The 20802-nt window shown below is 34.3% G+C and overlaps 1 protein-coding gene across 1 annotated transcript; it reads right to left on the reverse strand.

Moving 5' to 3' along the window:
• Nucleotides 1-769: 769 nt before the first annotated feature.
• ANXA1 (annexin A1) lies at nucleotides 770-18815 on the reverse strand. Its single transcript, XM_069474116.1, has 13 exons — nucleotides 18756-18815; nucleotides 12794-12873; nucleotides 12587-12695; nucleotides 11906-12000; nucleotides 10907-11020; nucleotides 10404-10494; nucleotides 8383-8462; nucleotides 7714-7770; nucleotides 5772-5865; nucleotides 4784-4879; nucleotides 3576-3634; nucleotides 2049-2171; nucleotides 770-1130 (listed from the first exon to the last, which is right to left on the reverse strand). Exons 2-13 carry the CDS (start codon nucleotides 12857-12859, stop codon nucleotides 1074-1076), a joined length of 1041 nt encoding a protein of 346 aa, XP_069330217.1. The 5' UTR covers nucleotides 12860-12873; nucleotides 18756-18815; the 3' UTR covers nucleotides 770-1073.
• Nucleotides 18816-20802: the final 1987 nt, after the last annotated feature.

Consider the following 20802-nt stretch of genomic DNA (forward strand, 5'->3'; position numbering starts at 1 on the left):
TATATTTTGTATACCAGTTCTCTATCAAATATTTGTTTTTCAAAGATTTTCTCAAGTCTATAGCTTTGAGCCTAGGGTTAGGTGAAGAGTTTGTAGATGTAACATCAAAAGCATAATTTATGAAAGGAAAAAATTAATAAAGTGGACCTCATTAAAATTTTGAACTTTTACTCTGCAAAATATCCTGTTAAGAAGATGAAAAGATAAATGACAGGCTAAGAAAAAATATTTGCAAACTACCTATGTGACAAAGGACTAACATGTAGAATATATAAAGAATTCTCTAGAGTCAACGACAAAAAATAAACAATGCTAAAATACAAAATAGTGACAACACTAAATGATGGCGAGGGTGTGGAGGAAACTGGACCACTGTTAAATTTATGGTAGGAAAGTGGATTGGTATTACCATTCTGGAAAAAAATCGGCAGTTTCTTAGAAAGACTAAACGTGCAATCACTATCAAACAAACAAGAGGAGTTTTCACTGATGTTGTCATGTCATCTTTATACTAGTTCATGAAATATAGCCTATGTCAAATTGTCATAATGTTAGTGCAATAAATTCTTATTATACAGAGATACTCTCTCAATAATCTGTAACTAGACAATAAAATGTAGAGTCCATTTTCTAAATCTGAAAATATTTTCTTGAATTCAGTCACTAAATAATTGTAATTTAGAATTCAAGCTCCTGTTCCTTGATGTCAAATTAAGCCATGAGTTACACATAAAAGAAAATCAAAACAGAAGAGCCAATGACACACGAATTGTCTTATAACATTATTTTATTTTCAGCTACATAGACATCTTCCTCAAGTAATGTTACTAGAACAACTTGTTTATGGGGTTTTATGGTTTGGGGTAAACATGTTTTTATAAAAACTAGCTCATCTCTATTACACAGAGTTGTGATATAAAAATGATTTACAGGCTGTATTTTTCAGAAATCTGGTAGCTAGACTGTAATCCTGCTGAAGAAACTTTCCTATTAAGCCTATGTTATAGAAAAAAGGGTATAATTAAAATAATTAAAATATCTTATCATAATGCTTGAGACCAGGAAAGGAATGTTTAGTTTCCTCCACAAAGAGCCACCAGGATTTTTTCATAATCTCCCTTGGTTTCATCCTGTTGATTCAAAAATAGAGTACACTTAATATTACTCAAAACCATAATCAATATAAGATTTTTTAATTATAGAAGAATTATTTTACTTGTAGGCTTAGCTGTAGATGAGAACATACATTATAGTGCATCAATTTCCTGGGATCTTTGATAAACATACCATTCATTTAATTAAATAATATAGAGCAGATAACTGGTATTTTTTAATTACTGTATAAAATTCAGTGACTTTCAAGATTCTGACTACAAATTTCTCTGAATTAATTATGTTTCATATTAATTTCATTCTTTTCTAAGAATGAAATATCACACAGAACTGAATCTGTATATAGAATCTTATATCATACATGAGGAAATAAATGCCTGATTCACTAATAAGAAAGTTATATGTTTGTGATTTTTCTCACTTTTAGTGAGAATATCCAATATAAATAATAAATTGAATTTAAGTAGTTATCTATTTTTCAATTCACTCAAAACACTTGACTTTTCTTTCTGTCTCATTTTTCAACATTGTAATGAGATAACTTGAATACAATTTTAAACAATTTGCATATGATAAAACTAAGAAGATATTTTGAATAATGTTTCTAACCTTCTGATCAATATCCATTATAAAATAAACCATAATATCTATCCACACAAGCAGAAACTCTAAAACATTTTGATTGATAAATTTATGCATGGAAAACCAAACATTTCCATGACTTTGGTTGAAAAATGTACCTAGTAGCTTGGTAGAAAACTCACTAGTAGATTTCACCAGTGAAAGCTCAATTTACTTATTAAGTATGTACCCTAATATATTGAATTCATCTTACATATAAAACTTATAGATACTGTAAGTCAGCTCTTCTCTTTGAAGATATTGTAAATAGAACTTTCATTTATGGGGATGGCATTATGAAAATCACAACATACCAGGATGGCTTGGCAAAGAGAGATACCATACATCTTCTGATAGTATGCTTTGATATCGTTCATGTCAATTTCAGAACGGGAAACCATAATCCTGATCAATTCCTTATGACGAGTTCCAACACCCTGGCCAAAACAAATGATAGTAAGGGGTTTAATATTCAGAAAATACTCTCATTAAAGAATGTGGATTTGAAAGTGAAGGCCTTTTTACTCTTTCATGTAATTTCTGTAGAGAAACTATCTCCACATGCTCACACACACGTTATACAAGTAGTGATAAAACGACAAGAAATAAGCTGCTACCTTAGCAGTAGGTACAGAGAGCTTTTACCACCTCCTAATTGGTCTCCTGCCATCAGTCTTTCCTCTGATTACCCAATAATGACAAATAAAGTGAACTTCCAAAATTGTAAATTTGATTATTCATCTGTTTAAAACATTTTAATAGCCTTCTGTTGCTCTTAGGATAAAAACAAATCATTTGATCAGGGGTTATCACGTCCTGCCTAATTTTATATTCTCTTCCACTGTACACCATCACTCTAATTATTCTTGTTGCCTTGAAAATGTCCTGTTACTTTTTGCCATCAAGCCTGTGTACCTGTTCCTTCCTCCTCTTGGCCCACCATTGCTTTATGCCCCATTTCTTCTACCGTCACCCTCACCTGCCTCATTTCTACTCCAACTTAGCTGTTAGCAAGGCTACATTGATTTCCAAAGTCTGGAGCACATACCCCTCTTTGCTCTTTCATAGTACCAGGTATTCATCATTAACCACTTAAATACCACACTGGACAACAGCAGATATGAGGCAGCAACTCTGCTAACCACTACGTAATAGTACCTAGCATGCTTATCAGTTCATAGAGGCCTCTTAATATTATTTGAATAGTTAGATCTCTCTTTCTGTAAAAACCTTTTTGTTTTGGAGTTGCAAAGGCAAAACAAAGATAACTTTATAACTATTCATTTGGGGGCTCAAAACATAAATATAGAAGTGGTACCCTGTATAATACCATGTGTGTTAGACAGTAAAGTGAAATAGTTGAAGTTGTATCTCAAATATATCTTAATAACAATATCTATTTCCCTAGTCATGCAATGACATTTTAAAAGATTTAACTATTAATCCATGGCATGAAAGACAGAATGATAATAAAAACAAGTAAGACTTAGAAAGTGGAAGATTATAAAACACAACCTTGGTGGAAGTAGGCTAGTAAAATCACACATTAAAAGAGAAAGTATGTCACCCTTCCTGTGGTGACTCAGGTTTTAAGCAAATCACAAGTAAGCCGTAAATCACATAAAGGCTCACTTTATGACTCACTTATAAAATAAAATGCACACAATCTAACAGAAGTTTATTCTAATAAGGTTGTGTGTTACCTCTTGCATCAAATAGAACAATTATGCTCTTTAATGGGAAGATATTAAATACGTGATTCTCAATCAATATAAAATTTTCTGTTCTCTCTACAAATAATTCTTCCTCTAAGTAAAGCATATAAGTAGCATGGTACCTACCTTCATGGCATGATGAAGCTTCTCAGCAAAGAAAGCTGGTTTGCTTGTGGCACACTTCACTGTAAGAAATTTGAGAAAGGCAAATTTTAGTTGACATATTCACCACAAAAGCAGAAAGATGCACATGAAAGAAACAGGAAATGCAAAGTTTTGCTGACAGGATTCTATCTCCCATCACTATTCCTCTCCCTCCTCCTCCCAATACGGACATTTGGATTATGAGAAGATATTTGTGACTCCCTATATGGTGGTTTTGAATATTCTTTCCCCTTACAACCATCACCAATTTCCTGTTACCTTAAATCCACCCCAACTTCACCTTCAATAGTCAGTGCTATCCTGAACATATTGCCCTTGGAATGGGAAAACCAGCAGGTGTTAAAGGCTATACAAATAAATACTTTCTTCATGTTATAATAAGAACCAGTGGGTGTTAAAGGCTATACAAATAAATACTTTCTTCATGTTATAATAAGAACATTAAAAAAACTACCCTGGGATAGGACAGGCTTACATAAAAAGCAGCACTCATATAAAATTCTAACACATGTCAATTTGTGGGGTTCTTTATTTTGTTACTTGAAGTGGGATCCATGGAACCAACTGGGAACTTATTAGAAATGCAGAACCCAGGCCCCACCCCAAACCTACTGAATCAGAATTTGTACTTTAACAAGATTTCCGGGAGATTCATGTACATGGTAATGTTTGAGAAACACGGTCTGTGAACATAAATTCCTCAACTCTGATGGTCGTCTGAATAACCTGGGAAATCTTTAAAAAGTATAAATTTTCAGAAGCCAGCCTGGACCTACTGAATCAGAGAATCTCCTGGACTTGCCCCAAATCATAAAATTAACAAGTGGCAGACCAGTACCTGAAGTTACATTTGTCTAATTTCAAATCCCATGCTCTTAATGACCATTCTGAATCGCCTCTGTGGTATACCCAGCTTGGCATAAGTAGGTACTCAATAACTATATTCCTCCTCTCCATATTTTTGAAAAGGGGAATATATCTCTTGTTAAAAAGAAGGTTATCATACTTCTTTGCCAATCTTACATGTTGTTTCTACCTGAAACATAGATGCACCATCTCTGATGGCTTGTTTTGCTTTCATATATATTATATATACATATGTATATATGGGGCAGCATTGAAAACACAATTTCTAGTTAAAAAACTCTTGCAGCTTCAAGACTACATACCAATATCTGTGAGGCATTTCTCAATGTCACCTTTCATCTCCAGGTCCAGAACTTTGTTCATGTCATGCTTACTGTACTTGGTATATTTCTGAAACACTGAATATTAAATTTAAAATGAGATACATACAAAACAGTCTATTCTTTAGCAAGCTTTAGCAAAATTTGGGCAACTGACTCAAATAAATCCTTGGGATAATAACTTCAGTTATACTTTTTAAAGCTATTTATACAACTAGGCATGATATGGATACTTCATCTTCTCCTAGAAATGTAACTCATGTGGCCATTTTGGTGTTCCTGTGCACTTTGGGAAAATGTTTGCAAGTGTTGTCGACAGTTACTAGAAATGGCATGTGATTAACACCCATTGCACATACTACAGCAGTGCTAAGTGCCATAGCAAATAGATCTTCTCTTATATAAAGATCTGTGCAGTAAATTTATCTTAACTTTAGCATTAGACATCAGTGTACTATTATACAATAGTGGACTTTAGGTAATCATCATGACTTTTGCTTTGCTTTTCCTTCCAAGAGGCTCAGAGCTAAATATCGTGGTCAAACGTCAGAACACTTGAATTTTTCTTGTTTTGTTTTTGTGTTTTTGTTCTGGAGTACCTATACACTCTTTGCTTTATTTAGCTCTGACTTTGTTTGTTTGTTTTTCTTCCCTGTAATTTCATTTGTTCTGTCATAGGTGTCTCTTTTTACATCTATTCCAAATCCTTTGGAGGAATAAAAACAGTGAAAATAATGAAACTATGTCCCACACACCAACACACAAAATGTGTTTCAAAATTTATAAAATGATGGCTCTATGCAGTTAGACAAAAGGGCAAATAACAGTAATGTGTCAGGATTACTACACCCATTTGATGTAAGAGTGACACTGATAAAAACTTCTCTCTTCCCTTTCTCTTATTTGTCCTTGAAAAAGAAAATTCCATCTTCTATAAACAGATTCTAGGAAAAAAAAATTGGGGGGTCACCTCTGCGAAGATGGGGATAGCTCCTGGTGGTAAGAATGGTAACGAACACGTTCACATCTGTGCCCTTTCTCCTTTCTCCTGCTTCATACAAGGCCTGTCAATGAATATAAAAATAAACACTTGATTAACTGTTGAAATGATATCTGCACAAGAATATTAGATCTTGTCAAAGATTTTCTAGGCAGCTCTTCTGTGCCCAATACAACCAGAGTAGGCAACAATAAGATTACAAGTTCTTTAAAAACAGGGACCTTATTTTGTTTGTCAAGTATCTTCCAAGGTATCTCTCAAGGTGCCTTGTAAACACTGGAGACTGAATATGTGTTTGCAGAATAAATGTTTGCAGAACTAAATTGCTTTAAGATTATGCTATATATAAAGACAACTCCAAGAGAATCTCTAAAAAAAAGATGTTTTACTCTTTATTGTTTAAAGTAAGTATCAGCAAATAGTACTAATAAATCAATAATTCAACCATAAACTAGATCTTGCATTTTGATGTTAGAATTTCTGGATTCAAATTCTGACTTGCAACTTCCAAACCGTGTAATCTTAGACAAATAATTTAACCTTACTAAACTACAGATTTTTCTCTTTTGTAAATGAGCAGGATAATCCCTGCCCTAACATTGCAAGCATGCACTGTTAACTTTGAAATGTTAATTACTACCTTCCTCCTGGGTCACACTAATCTTTGTAGCCTCCATAGATATATATGTCTTACAATGGAAAGCAAATTCAGAAATGTCACAAGTAAATATATTTCATTATGGGCAATTATTAAAATGTTAATTCTTGTTCTTTAATATGTTTGCACAATTTCTATTAAAATGGTCTAACTTCCAATGTATATAAAATGTCATTTTGGACTTTTTAAGCAAATTGATCTGATATAAATGCATTTATTCAACAAAACATTAATAAATGCCTATTATGTGCATGACAATACACTGGTATAGTGAAGTGGATAGTAGTGGACAAATAAATTTCCATCCTTACTGAGTCATTGTGATGAATTCCAGAAAATATTGTTCTATGAGGAAGACATAGTGCAAATAATAATTGTCTGGTTTTTTTGTTAATAAAAATTCCAAGCCAAGTGCGATGGCTCGCACCTGTAATCCTAGCACTCTGAGAGGCCAATGTAGGAAGATTGCTTGAGCTCAGGAGTTCAAGACCAGCCTGAGCAAGAGTGAGACCCTGTCTCTACTAAAAATAGAAAAATTAGCCAGGCATCATGGTGCACGCTTATACTCCCAGCTATTCGGGAGGCTGAGGCAAGAGGATTGCTTGAGCCTAGGAGTTTGAGGTTACAGTGAGCTACAATAATTGTACCCAGGGCGACAGAGTGAGACTCTGTCAAAAAAAAAAAAAAAAAAAAAATTAAAAAAGAAAAAAAAAACAAAGAAATTCCAGGCCTTAAAATGGCATGATTTTTCCGATGTTGAGCAAACTTACTGAGACTATATAAAACAATATATTTAAATGTGTTCTTATAATTTATATTGCTATAATACTATTACAATATAAATTGACATCTATAAACCATTCCAATGTTCACTATTAATAGAATGTTAGCTGTGCTCATTCTTTCCAATGCACTTCATAAAAAAATTACTTTTCCCTTTCTTATAGCTGGTAAAATGAAAATTCAGAGTTTTTTCAACAAAACAATTCTTGGGAATGACAAACCAAATTCTCATGGTTCTTTTTTAATCCTCTCCAGTTTTATGATTAATAGGAGCCATTGAAAATTTGAATACTATGTTTTTCTCTCTTGGGCTACAGAAAGGTGTGCCTCATTCCGGGAATGAACATTAAGGAGCCATTAAGGAGTCTCTCAGAAGATCTTAGATTTGCTTTCACATGGAGGGTACCAAGTGGTAACTCCACCCAGGGTAGAAAGATGGACAGCAGTAATATTTTGTTAGCACTTGCTTACCCTGGCATCCGAATCAGCCAAGTCCTCATTCACACCAAGATCCTCACTTCGGTCACCCTGAAAGAAATCCCATATATTGTAAGCTTTTCTCTAGCAGGTAATCACATGATTTACTTAATTCCCTTAAAGTCAAACAAATAATATTCTTTGAGAAAAAGAGAGTCAATTATACATATCTAGGGAGAGCTCACATTCAAGATTTTACTTGCAATGGTTTGGATGTTTGTCCTCTCCAGATCTCATGTTGAAATTGGATCCCCAGTGTTGAAAGTGGGACCCAGTGGGAAGTGTTTGGGTTGTGGGGTGAATCCTTCATAAATAGATTAATGCCCTCCCTCCAGATGAGTGAGTTCTCACTCTGTTCGTTCCCACAAGAGCATGTTGCTCAGAAGAGCCTGGCACCTCCCCCATCTCTCTCTTGCTTTCTCTCATGCCTTCTGATCCCTTCACAGGCTGCTGCCCTTCACCTTCTGCTACAAGTGGAAGCAACCTGTGGCTCTCATGAGATGTGGATGCCCAATCCTGAACACTCCAGCCATCAGAATCGTGATCCAAATGAACCTTTTTTCTTTATAAATTTTCCAGCCACAAGTAAACCTCTATAGCAACATAAAACAAAGACATTGCCCCTCATAAAAGAAGACATTTCCTAAAGTCTTTGAGTTGTACCTTAGCAAGAGAAAGCAAAGCCTTCTGGAAATCTCCAGATGTGTCTGAGGTTATATCTTTGGCCAGATCTCTCTTCAGTTCTGAGAAAAAAAGAAAAATAGATTTTGCAGCAAACTAGTGATAAATAATGATGAAAATAATAACATCTGACACTCTATATTGGTTTATAATTCACAATGTCATAGTGTTCAGTGACTTAGAACACATTTCAAAATATAATCATTTTTAAATAAAAATTAGAGAAATTAGCATAGGTGAATTTTGTATAGGACAATGGGAGAAATTTAGATGATACTGTGAATGAAAACTTATAATCGTAAGGCTTTCGCTAATATGATAAATTGCATAACTATAAATTACCAAATAATTAATTCTGAAATCCAATATGCCAGAATTTAAGCAATAGGATGAATAAAACAATTGTTTAAAAGAATAAAACAGAGGTACTTGCTTGAACACAAATTATTTATTTACCTTAATAACTATAAGTATCTTATATGTAATATAGTTCAATGATAGATGTGTATGTCTCTAACACTCCTACTTAGCTATGTAAAATAATGCTATAATATAAAAAAGTTAACTGAATTTATAATCGACTAGTGCTATGGATATTTGGCCTAGCCAAGTCTGATGTTGAAATTTGACCCTCAGTGTTGGAGGTAGGCCCTGGTGCGAGGTGTTTGAATCATGGGAGAGGATGCCTCACGCATGGCCTGGTGCCATTCTTGCAGGAGTGAGTTCTCACTTGTAGTTCCCAAGAGAAGTGGTTGTTGGAAAGAACCTGGAACCTCTTCTGTTCTCTCTCTCTTGCTTCCTCTCTCTTGCCGTTTGACCTCTGCACACATCTGCTCCTGTTTGCTTTCTGCCATGGCTGAGAGCAGTCTGAGGCCCTCACCAGAAGCAGATGCCAGGGCTGTGCTTCTTGAACAGTACTTCTGGAGAACCATGAGCCACATAAACCTCTTTTCTTTATAAATTACCCAGCCTCTGGTATTCTTTTGTAACAACACAAATAAACTAAGACAACTTTAAACAGGGGAATTTAATAAGCTGTCACTAGACTATATCTTGATATAATGAAGAAATATGGAGATTTACTTTTGTAAATGATGTTTTATCAAACAGAAAATCAATAATAGTGCCCCTTTTGATTATTATCACTGATATGATTCTAAGATAAACACTGGTAATGAAATAAGAATTGCAGAAAATTAGGTTAAAAATCTTCTTTATTTTGATTCCTTTACTAAATTACTCTGAAAACAATATATATTCTCCAGGCTTGGCATGAGAATCAAGTGGAAAGATCCTCCATGGTGCTATATATTGGCTTGGGAAAGCAAACAGGCCAGTGTGGCTCAGGGAAATTAGAGAATAAAAATGGCAAAAGACTTGCAGTTACCCTCTTGTCAGTGTTGAGCATATTATTTAAATGAGATGTTTCACTGAATAGATAAAATGAGCCATGTTTTGTCTTTTCTCCCATGGTTCTTACTAGAGATAAAGAGTGAGTCCTTCATGTTCATAATGGTGAAGCTGAGGTTTCCAACAGAGAATTATAAGCACCTAATTCTTTACGTTTTCAAGGACAAACAAAGACTATTTTGTTTGGAGATTTTTTTTGTTATATACTCTCTTCAAAATAAAAGACAATGGAACATTTTTATGAAACAAATTTTAAAATAATAGGAAATGTTTTTAGAAAAATCCTTTAAATTCAATGCTCTGAATTGAGGTTTCCATTACAAAATATGTAGCCATTTGTCCTAGAAGAATATTTTCTATTAAAGTGAAAGCTTGATGAGGATTGGGACACAATTTCCCTTGTCGGCACCTTGGCAACTTGAATGTCCCCTGATAACAGTGTGTGCACTAAATGGATATGTGCCAACCAATAAACATTTTAATATGTAGGAATTCCAAAGCCCCCATAATTAACATCCACATTCAATTTTAAGAAAGTATGTCAAATTTCCTCTCCAACTGAGGCACTTGTACTATTGGATGTTACAACTTACCCTCTCTGTAGACTCTGTTAATTTCTCTGATTTCTTTGTTATTTCTTGATGCCAAAATTTCAATCAGAGTATCTTCATCAGTTCCAAGGCCCTGCATTGAAAGAGAAGAAAAGAATAAATGAAGAAAAATCTTCACTCAAGAGAATCAACTAGTTTTTGTGTCCCCAAATTTGTTTGAATCTGTCATTTAGTATATTTCACCTATAATATTTAATAATCACAATAAACTCTATTATTATATATTGTTCTAAAATGGGTTTATAGCCAATATTTGCGGTAAAGATATAAAAATGCAGATGTATGATTCATATAGTGACATGATAAAGTGGGTGTTATGTTTTCAAGCATTTATTAATTAATTTCATTGAATTATTGGTTCATTCATTCTTTGACTTTCCACTGACAGCCACCGTCCTGACTTTGAAGATACCACAGTACACATAAGCAACTTGCCCTATACATTCCCTTGAAGAGAGGAGTTTTGCTTAAACCAGGTGATTTACCTTCATGGCAGCACGGAGTTCATCCGCGTCAAACCGTGCTGGAGTTTTTAGCAGAGCCAAAGCAACTTCCTCAAGGTGACCTGTAAGGGCTTTCTTCAGAGCTTCATCCAGGGGCTGTACAAAAAAGAATACAACCAGGCCTACTAATAAGTAATGTGCTAGGTTATACAACATGGTATTACCTGAATTTTTAGGTCATTTTACCACTGATCATCAAACCCAACTATTCTTTTAGAGCTTCTTCCCTTCACATACAAAAGTATACCAGATATTTAAGAATGTTATCTTAATCTTTTAGATCTAGAGGAAACAGAATAAAATTTAGTGAATTCATTGATAACTTCTTAAAAGATAGGGTTCTTTATCTTTTACAGAAGGGAAAAAACAAGGATCCAAACACGGGGGAGGGGGGGAGGTTTACTACTCTTAGAAAACAGTAGTAAAATTACTTTTAAAATAATATATTAATAATGTTTCCAATGTTTCCAATCTTTGAGGTTTATACTTATCAAATAAGCAGTGTAATCAGACATTGACATTATATAGTTTTCTAATTGCACTGCTTAAAAAAAAAAAAAAGAAAACAACTACCCATATTTGGTATAAAAGATAGAACTTATTTTTAAAGTCAAATTGTATATAAACTTTATATTTAGGCATTAAAAAGCTCAGTTTAAATTTTAGCAGAAGATACATTTCAATCAGAACGTATTCTTTATTGCCAATAGCAATCTTGATGTTTATGTTCAAATCAAAGATTTGTTTCCAGAATACCACATCTGCAAAGAACTTATGCCAAGATAACCAATGTATGAAACTAGTAAATTTGGTAAAATTGATTCAATTACAACAAAGTGGATAAATACTGCAATCTGAGTCTTAGGAGTAATGGGAAAACAGTGGTTATAAACTGAGGAATTAGATAACTGTGCTTCAGAATCCATGTTTAAGCATAAATATGACTGAAATTAAATATTTAAATTTATCACCCTAACCTACCTTTCCTTTTTCCTGGAGATATGCTGCTTTGATCTGTTGACGCTGTGCATTGTTTCTCTTAGTTAATATGTCAATGATAGTTGCTTCATCCACACCTAGAAATAAAAGGACACTAGCTTTTAATATCAATTTTCTTTATTATCTATTATCTATATCTATCTATTATCTATCTATCTATCATTATTGAGATGCTCCAAATGAACTAAGAAATATATTTAATAAATTATTTCAGCCTAGGAAATAGATGCTATACTACATATCAAAGAAACACTTAGGATGATATTTCATTTATTTGAACCAGAAATGAAGAGGCAATTAACTTTTCCTTCAGTGTTGCAGTGTTTGATCCTAATGCAAACTCTACATGTGAGCAGTGATGTTGATTTCAGCACTGAGTTTCTGCTAGAAATGAGCTGGTAAGGATGCCTGTTGTAGCAACAGAGATTCCATTTATTTGACCAAAATTTTCTGAGTGCTGAGAAGGGAAATATATTTTCATTTGACAAAAAAAAAAAAAAAGTCTTTTTGTCTTCAAAATGAAACAGACTTTCCATTGCTCACATCTGGTTTTTAATTTTTACTTTCTCTTTTAATTCTGGGATCATGTCTGATTTTTGATAACCATTCAAATAGCCGTTCTGAAGTGTCCAAGAGGTATCTGTTTTGAGGAAACACAATTACCTTTAACTGTTATGGCTTTGTGCAATGCAGCAACATCTGCAGATGGATCGAAGGTAGGATAGGGGCTCACTGCTGACCCAGGACCACCTTTGGACGATTTCACAGTTGTCTAAGGATCAGAGAGAAAGAAATTAATGTCCATTTATTGATAGCAATTTCTATTTTAATACTGTAATAATTGAATCATTTTATTATCACTTTACTTACAACGTATTCCTGCTCTACGTTGTCAATAAACCAGGCCTGCTTGAGGAATTCTGATACCATTGCCATTTTTACGGAAGTGTCTGGAAAGAAAATTAGTAGATGCTTTACAAAACTAACGCACCCCGCACAAACACGCCCCACTTACACACAGAGGACGCACCGTTATAAAACAGCCTTGCCCCTATTTTCCAGGGTTACATTTAGGAGCATAAAGAACTGCAAGACGTAAGTTTTTTAAAAGGAATGTCTTACCCCTAAAAAGAAACACAGAGCCTCCGCTCAGAAACTGAGCTCCTTCTTGGCATATTCAGTCCTAAACTTTAGAGATCAGACAACTACTGCAAGTAAGCACATAGGCTAAAGAGAGGAGCTGGTCTTCCTTCACTTCACTGTTCTAAATTTATAGACAACCCACTATATGCAAAGCCCTGAGGGTACAAAAACAGCGAATTATCATCCTCTGCCTTGGGAACTCAGAGCTAGTGTGTTCTCTTCAGAGAAAACACAAAGGCTAAGGAAAATTCTTAGAGGAGGCCCGGGCTGAGGGAAGCCTCCCTTGAAATGAGTCAAGGTTAAGCTGGCAGAGAAGTTAAAAGAGGACAAAATGGAGAGAAGTTTGTCATATTTGAGAAGCTGAAAGGAGTTTGCTGGAGCAAGAGATGTTGGCAGAAGCTGGAACCTTTGGGAAAACATTAATGGCTTTTTAAAAAGAAAGCAGCATGATTTGACTTCCATTTCAGAACGATCGTTCCTGCTGTATCACGGAGAATTGCTAAGAGATAGGCAAGATGGAAGATTAGAGCCCATTCAGCAGCCATTACGGAATCTATGCAGCATTAATGAGGGCCTGTAATGGCTAGAGAAAAGGCATAACATTTGTCTATATAGGTAAAATAGTTGCTGACAATCTGCAGGAGGGATTCAGATTCAAAACTATCTGTAAAATGGTATCTGGGTGATAGCTCTCCCCAGATAATTCAGTTTCTTTTTCTAATTCTTAGTACAAAATTATTTCAGCACTTGGAGTAATTTCTATTCTCACATTTCTTCCTATTTGAGCTGTCTAAATACTAGTCCTACATGTTTTTCTACCCAACACCAAAAAAAAAAAAAAAAAACAGGAAAAGGATAATTTGATACCAAGTTTTTTGTTCTAACAGGAAGCATCGGGGTGAAATTGTAATATGCATACCCTTTTGGCAAACTCTATCTTAAAGGAAATTTCTTAAGTTGGTTTGACAATATTTTCATTTAATGAGACACATATATTTTTAAAACCTGGGGTATATTAAAAATTAATGTGTTGTCTGTTTTCTACAGACACGCATATACACACACACACGCATACACACACTCACACACACACACACACAGCCATCAATGATCGTTTTTATCTGGGGATGTGTTGCTCCGAGCCTGTATTCGAGGTCCACACAGATCTCTCCCTCCGTATCCTTTTGTTTCATTCCTCTACTGTCATGAATACTTGTGAGGGAGATTGGAAAGATAATGTTGCGGTTTTAAATTCTTGATGGGAACCTAAATGACTCACGAGGAGGGGTAGTAAAACCCATAACCTGATTCCTTAGCAACATGTTCAGACAAAGTGTCTCAGTTCACACCTGCTTAAAAATAACTGCAGTTCCAAGCAATAAGATTAAATGCATGAGGTAAATTATAGCCAAAGCAGAAACTATCTCCACTTAATTATCACGAGGATTGTTCAAATTACTATTCTGTCATCTGTAGGAAGAACCAGTATTTTGAGCATTCATTTAAAGTAATCTCTCTCCCTCCAGTAATGGATAAATTTAAAGTTGTTTCCTGAGGTAAAGTTATGATGTGCAATTTTGCACAAAGTTTTATTTCCCGTTAGGGTCTGATCTGGTGCAACTGCTGTTGCCACATGGAGTTTCATATTCCAGCTGCTTAATTGCTACACCCAAAACTTCAAAGCAATTCTGGCAAAGTTTCATGTATTCAAAATTGCTATTTTCATCATCTCATTCATGCCCTTGATAAGTAGAATCTTCAAAATGAGTGATATAATGGGTCACTTGGCAAAATACAACTCCCTCACTTATAAAAACATGTTGAATAATTAATTTCACTGTTTTCAATTAGGAAAGAAAAACTTCAAACGAGAGCAAAGCAAAGACTAAAGATATTGCCAAATATAATATTAAAAGTGAGTCCTACAACTTCAAAATAAAGTTTAGGGAAACTTTTCTGTACTTCACTAGTGTTTTAGTTCTAAAAAGCATTTTTTATAATGAGCAATTTCTTAAAAAAAAAAAACCGAGAAAGCCTAGGATAATAATGATATTGTTATATTAATTACGTAACACAAAATAACAAAAAATAAGGAAGTTGAGCCATTTGTTTGACACCAGAGAGTGTCCTTTTCTAAGACAGCTTTGTGACTTACATCTTCTGAGTTCCTACATTTTAGTCTGAATTATTTGGATGGCCTAAAAGGATAGTCTGGTAAGGAAAAGCAGCCAGCATAGAACCTTCCTCAGGAAATCAATTAGAGGAAAATGGACCTGGAATTCAGCCAAATTCACCACTAACTCTTAGCAAAGTTTAACGACACAAGCATTATGGCAGGATGTAAGAAATTGCTCTAAAGGAAACAGATTTTATCATGTCTTGTTAGTTAAGTGCCCAAAGCTAACTGCATGTATTAGCAGACCTGCTGAATAGTTGTGACACATACCACAGCAAAAAAATATTTTGGACAAATTTTATTGCTAAACCATCCTGACTGTTTAATATCTACACTCAGCAGGAAAACCAGCCTAACAAAGTGAGTACACAAAAGGTTTTCTTTTCTTCCGACTTTTTCTTGTAATGGTTAAAGTTGTGCTAGGTTTTTAGGAGCCTATTCCTTTGACTTATTTTAGCTCAATATAGATTTCAACTATCTACCACTGAGCTCTAAAATCCAGTTTATCTCAGTGTTTATCATCAGCTAATTTGAAGATGAAATTGGACATTTATAAATAGGCTGACATATGGAAATTAACAATATTCCACATTTCTTTTAATTAATTATCTTTTTAGAAACATGCATTGCCTACTGGTCTCAGTTTATCTGTGAATTCAATGTGTGGCTTTCTAAAGATTTACAGTTTTTGTGTATTTATGTGTCTTAAGAGAGCCCTCGTTAATTTTTCCATCTCTGTCAGCCTTATGAAAGGCTACTTCCAGAATTTGCAACAGAAGAAGCTGAGTTTTGTAGTTTATTATACCTTCCACTTACAATCTAGAACTATGAAAGTTTTATAATTATGGTAGCAGCAACTACTAGTCCTTGCATGGAACAACAGCCGTATCGTCAACATGTCCCTTTTCTATCTGGAAAAACTGAGTGTAACTTTTACACAGTCTCCTAGCTAGTAGTGGCAAGAATCAAGACATAAATCCATGCCTTCTGATGCCAAAGTATTACATAGTCTTTTAAATTAGTGAGCAAAATGACAATGACAAGATCAATGTTATTTTTAACAACTTACACGTGAGAATCACATTCATTAATAGTCAACCCATGAAGAAAGACTATGGCAGGTTTCACCCTAGCCCTAGGTAGTTTATTTTCAAATGCTTTGCCTTGTACATAGTTTTTCCTTAATATGCATTTCACAAGTTCTTCCCACACCTTTCCTTGTGGGAGCAGACAATTAGACTATACGATAATATGACTTATAAAGCAGCAATTTATGGGAGGTAGCCTCACTAATGTTTTGCTTCTAGGCTTTTGGACAGGGTGTTCCCGTTGCCCGGAATCCTCGTGTCTCCTCCACACTCACTTCTCATTGCCTCACTAATTGCTGCTTCTAAATGAGGTCTCAGCATAGATCTCATCATATCTCCCAGAAAGCCTTCATTAGTTCCTCAGCAACGGATCTGGTGACCTTCCATGCTCTCCCACAGCATCCTGACCTTACCCCTACACCAGCCCCATCATTCTGCATTGTCACTTGCTATTCCCATATTTCTATTGCCAGGAGCATTGCATGAGAGCAGTCCTAATATACTATTCATTACATACCTTCAATCTGTGGTTAAATGCCTTGTATTTAGTATGTTAATAAGGATTATGGAATTAATAACTAGTGTATCATTGCTATTATCTTAGAAAATATATCTGTACTAATTTAATAAACATCTTCAAGCCACAACTATGGGATATAAAAATAAGAATTTAACTGTTGCGGACCTTACTTTGATTCTCTTTCTCTGGTGATTTGACCTCAAGAAAACACTTAACTTCTCCAGAGTGTCTTCAGTTGTAAAATAAAAATGTTGAAGTAAATAGTGTCTAAGATCCATTGCAACTGTGAAGTACCAATCTTAAATTTCACCTCAAGTCAATGAAGATGAAGAAAATTGGCATAATGGAGGAAGGCATTATATACATTAGATCTGTTCTGATCTTCCTGATAAAAATCTATTTGATTTTAAAGGAACAGGAAATAGTTAACTTCAAAAACTGTTTATGGTTTATAATAAGGTACATTGATTTAGCTCTGCTTTTAAATATGTCATAAATTAATCAGTCTAGAGAGAATGAAGAACAACCAGCTCAGCCAACTAATGTCATATACAGAACTCAACCTTTGTGGACCTTTTGGTTTAAAAAGTATTTAATAAGTGTGAAACTCTGACAGGTTCCTTAGTAATGTAAATTATTTTGTCAACAGCAGTCAAATATTGGCTGTCTGCCAGATGTGGTTGAGACTGGAGCTAGGGTGGTAAATAACTTCTGTGGAAGAGGCCATTGCAGAATTATGAAACCAGCATTTTACCACATTTGACTCATTTGCAATATGCCTTGTCTTACAGTTGCCAAAATATGTTCCTGAGGAAACAGGGGAACATTGCTTTTTTGTAGTCCACACAGACTTTCAGGCATAAATAAGACAAGAAAAAGTACATCTTCATTAGCTAGCATTAAACTTTAGAAATCAGTTTAATGTTTAATTAACATTTAAAAAGGACTAAGAGAAAAATCCTTGGAAGAACATTTGTAATGAACAATAATAGCCAGATATATGGTTATGGTTCATAATCTCTCACTTTTGCAAACATATCCATCCAACACCAGTAAAAACTCTTCTGTAGATTTGGTTTGTGCTTTTCTAAGGAGTTTTATGGCCATTAGTCCATTCAACAATCAAGTAGAATAGTTTTTAGAGGGCCCCACTGGCATTCCCATGGGATAACATATCTGACATCACCAGGAAATATTTCTTTTCCCTTTAGGTTTTCAAATAAGCGCTTGCAAAGCCTGTCTATGACACAGAGCCTACAGGAAAAGGAATGTGGTCACACCCTCTTTAAATGAAACAAGTAATAAGCGGATCTTCTTATTTTAAACGGCATGAGTAAACGTAACATTAATTTCAAAATGTTAATTAAAAGGGCATGATTACCACTATGAGGTCTGACTCTATTTAGTTTTCCTTACAGAGGAAAATAAATTCAGAAAGTCCTGCTATTTTGAAACAGTTCCTTGCCACCCACCTCTGCCACTTCTGTTTTCCTGGCCCCCTCAAGCACCCACCCTCCCATCCTGATCTCCCTGTAAGACACACACAGCTCTTGGAAACTCACACTCCAAGGAGGAGGAAAGGAAAGGAAAAACACATTCTTTTAAGGCCACCAGAAAAGCACATTCTTTCCTTCTTTTCCATGGTAACTCACCAACAGTACAATAAGCTAGTATTAAGCAAACTTACCATACTTTAAAAATTATATTTCTTTGCTAAGTAAAACAAAACATTACAATTTGTAAATCCTAAAATATAAAATATTCAGTGTAATTCTACAGAAAGATTTATCAAAGCATAATATATGCAACTAGCCATAAATGCTATAGAAGAAGTAACATTTAACATAGTTATGAGAAAAGTTTTCAAAACAACCAAAACTAACTAAAAGGAAACCCAAGTCTTACCTAAGTTTCTACCTTCTTCCAGAGCACTAAAGAGAGATTCTTCTCTGAAGGTTTCACTCTAGCAGTGCTGGGACTTCTGATTTTATAGAAGTTGAAGGGAGGCCACACCTAGCAACCAGAAGTTAGTCATTGGCTGCCTTCTGTTTGAAGTACAAGGCTCAGCTTTGTCCAAAAACAAAGTGAAACAAGTCTTGCACAACTACTCACTAAACCAACTCAGCCTGTAGCACAAAGGAAAAGAAACGGGAAGGACAGATTTTGCCCCCTCTTTATTTAGCATCTTTTTTTTCCCCAGAGGTACTAGAATACAATAGATTTTCAAGTATAACTCACAAGGAGTAAAACCCATAACCTGATTCCTCTTCACTATCAGATTCTACACTACAGTAGCAGAAATAAATATGGAGTGAAAATGTAGCATACAGTGATTGCTTTTAACTATCTTTTTTTTCCCCCTTTCCTTCTCTTTCTTTAGTTTATGTTCTCTCTCTATTTGTAAAGTCAGGAAGCCGATGAATCATCGTCTTCTAGAAACAACAAGAATGGTGAGTCATATCTCTGGAGCTGCAGTATGTGGCATTTCACTCACACAAAGCGTTTAACCCATGATGATCCCTGTTATTAATGATAATATATTTTCTGTATTCATTTATTTCTACAAATCTAACTTGACACTATTATTGTGGAGGGAAGAAAATGCCAACAGATCATTCACAGTAATATTCCTATATTATTAGTGACTTTCTTTTCTTTTTATGTTTGGGAGTTTCACTTGCCTTTAGAGTTACATCTGGCAGTTAATTTTGGAAAAATGTTCTTTTAACTTTTTTTCCCTTAATTCCTCCACAAGTACCATGTTTATTGTTGCTTTTATAGGTTTGCCCATGCATTACAGATCCAAATATTATAAAGCAATTCCACTCAGTTTATACTACTGGTAACAACAAAAACACCAAAATGAGACTATATATATGTGTATGTGTATATATATCACACACACATACATACATATATATACACACATATATACATATATATATTTAGGTTTTTATATTTTATAAAAAGTACATGGATTTTTTTCTATATTTCACAAGAGTATCACTGTGCGGGAATGTTCCAATATTTCCATTATCAAACTTAGGAATACAAATAGAAAAAAAACAGATTTTGTATGATTATCTTTTCCCTTCTTAGCTGACAACGTACATACTATGGTATTAGAAAGCTAGTCTACATCTATCAGGATCAATTTGTAATAATCTCCATCAAATTAACTAGTTAGTAGATAATTAATTTTCAGCACATACCTATGGTAGGTGGCAAACATAGATTGACATTTTCTTAAATATTTAGGTTAGATGGTTATCTTACTTCAGGTTATGTTGACTTCACTGAATGTAGCCTTGAAAATTTGGAATGTGTAACAAATACTGCAAATCCTTAAAAAAGTATTTTTATTAATTTTTCTAAACCTGATATATAATCACCTATGATATCTATGAGGAACAGGGGGAAAAGAACAAACCACTAAATTGCAGCATAAACTGAACCATACTGCTGTGAGAGAGTTCATCTTTGTATATAGTTTAATGGAAACTTCATATAGTATTTTGTAAGGTTTCATGAAGAATAAAAATGAATCACTATTGAGGTTACCAGAACAAATTTCCCTTCCTTACATGGAGTGGGAAATTTCTTGCAGTACCTGTTTCCTAATAGTTGCTACTCCATTAATCTTTTCAATTTATAGCTCTAGTTCCTTGTTTCATTGTTCAACTAGTCTACAATGGCAAGAATCTATTCATATCAAAGTTTATATATAACTGATTTTATTTAAGAGAAATTAATGTAGATAGGCCTTCCTGTAATGCCAATGCTTTTATTGAATGTCATAATGATCAAATTTTTAGCATTAACTTTGTTCAAAATTTTGAGCCAAACTTGAGTTCTATTTCTTTTATATTTCATATTTATATCCACAATCTATATGCAGACAAAAATGTCTTTTATTTTATTTTGAAGGCCGGAAAAAATGCCGGTGAAATAT

The sequence above is a fragment of the Eulemur rufifrons genome, chromosome 7, assembly GCF_041146395.1.
Source record: "Eulemur rufifrons isolate Redbay chromosome 7, OSU_ERuf_1, whole genome shotgun sequence".
NCBI classification, from domain to species: Eukaryota; Metazoa; Chordata; class Mammalia; order Primates; family Lemuridae; genus Eulemur; species Eulemur rufifrons.

What these genes read in the sequence shown, in the direction of transcription:
- ANXA1 (XM_069474116.1), bottom strand. Translation starts at nt 12,859, where the DNA reads ATGGCAATGGTATCAGAATTCCTCAAGCAGGCCTGGTTTATTGACAAC. An exon ending in TAACAGAGTCTACAGAGAGG is followed by an intron (nt 8,463 to 10,403) that starts GTAAGTTGTAAC and finishes TTTTTTTCTCAG; the next exon opens with AACTGAAGAGAGATCTGGCC. An exon ending in TGGCTGATTCGGATGCCAGG is followed by an intron (nt 5,866 to 7,713) that starts GTAAGCAAGTGC and finishes ATTCATTGACAG; the next exon opens with GCCTTGTATGAAGCAGGAGA.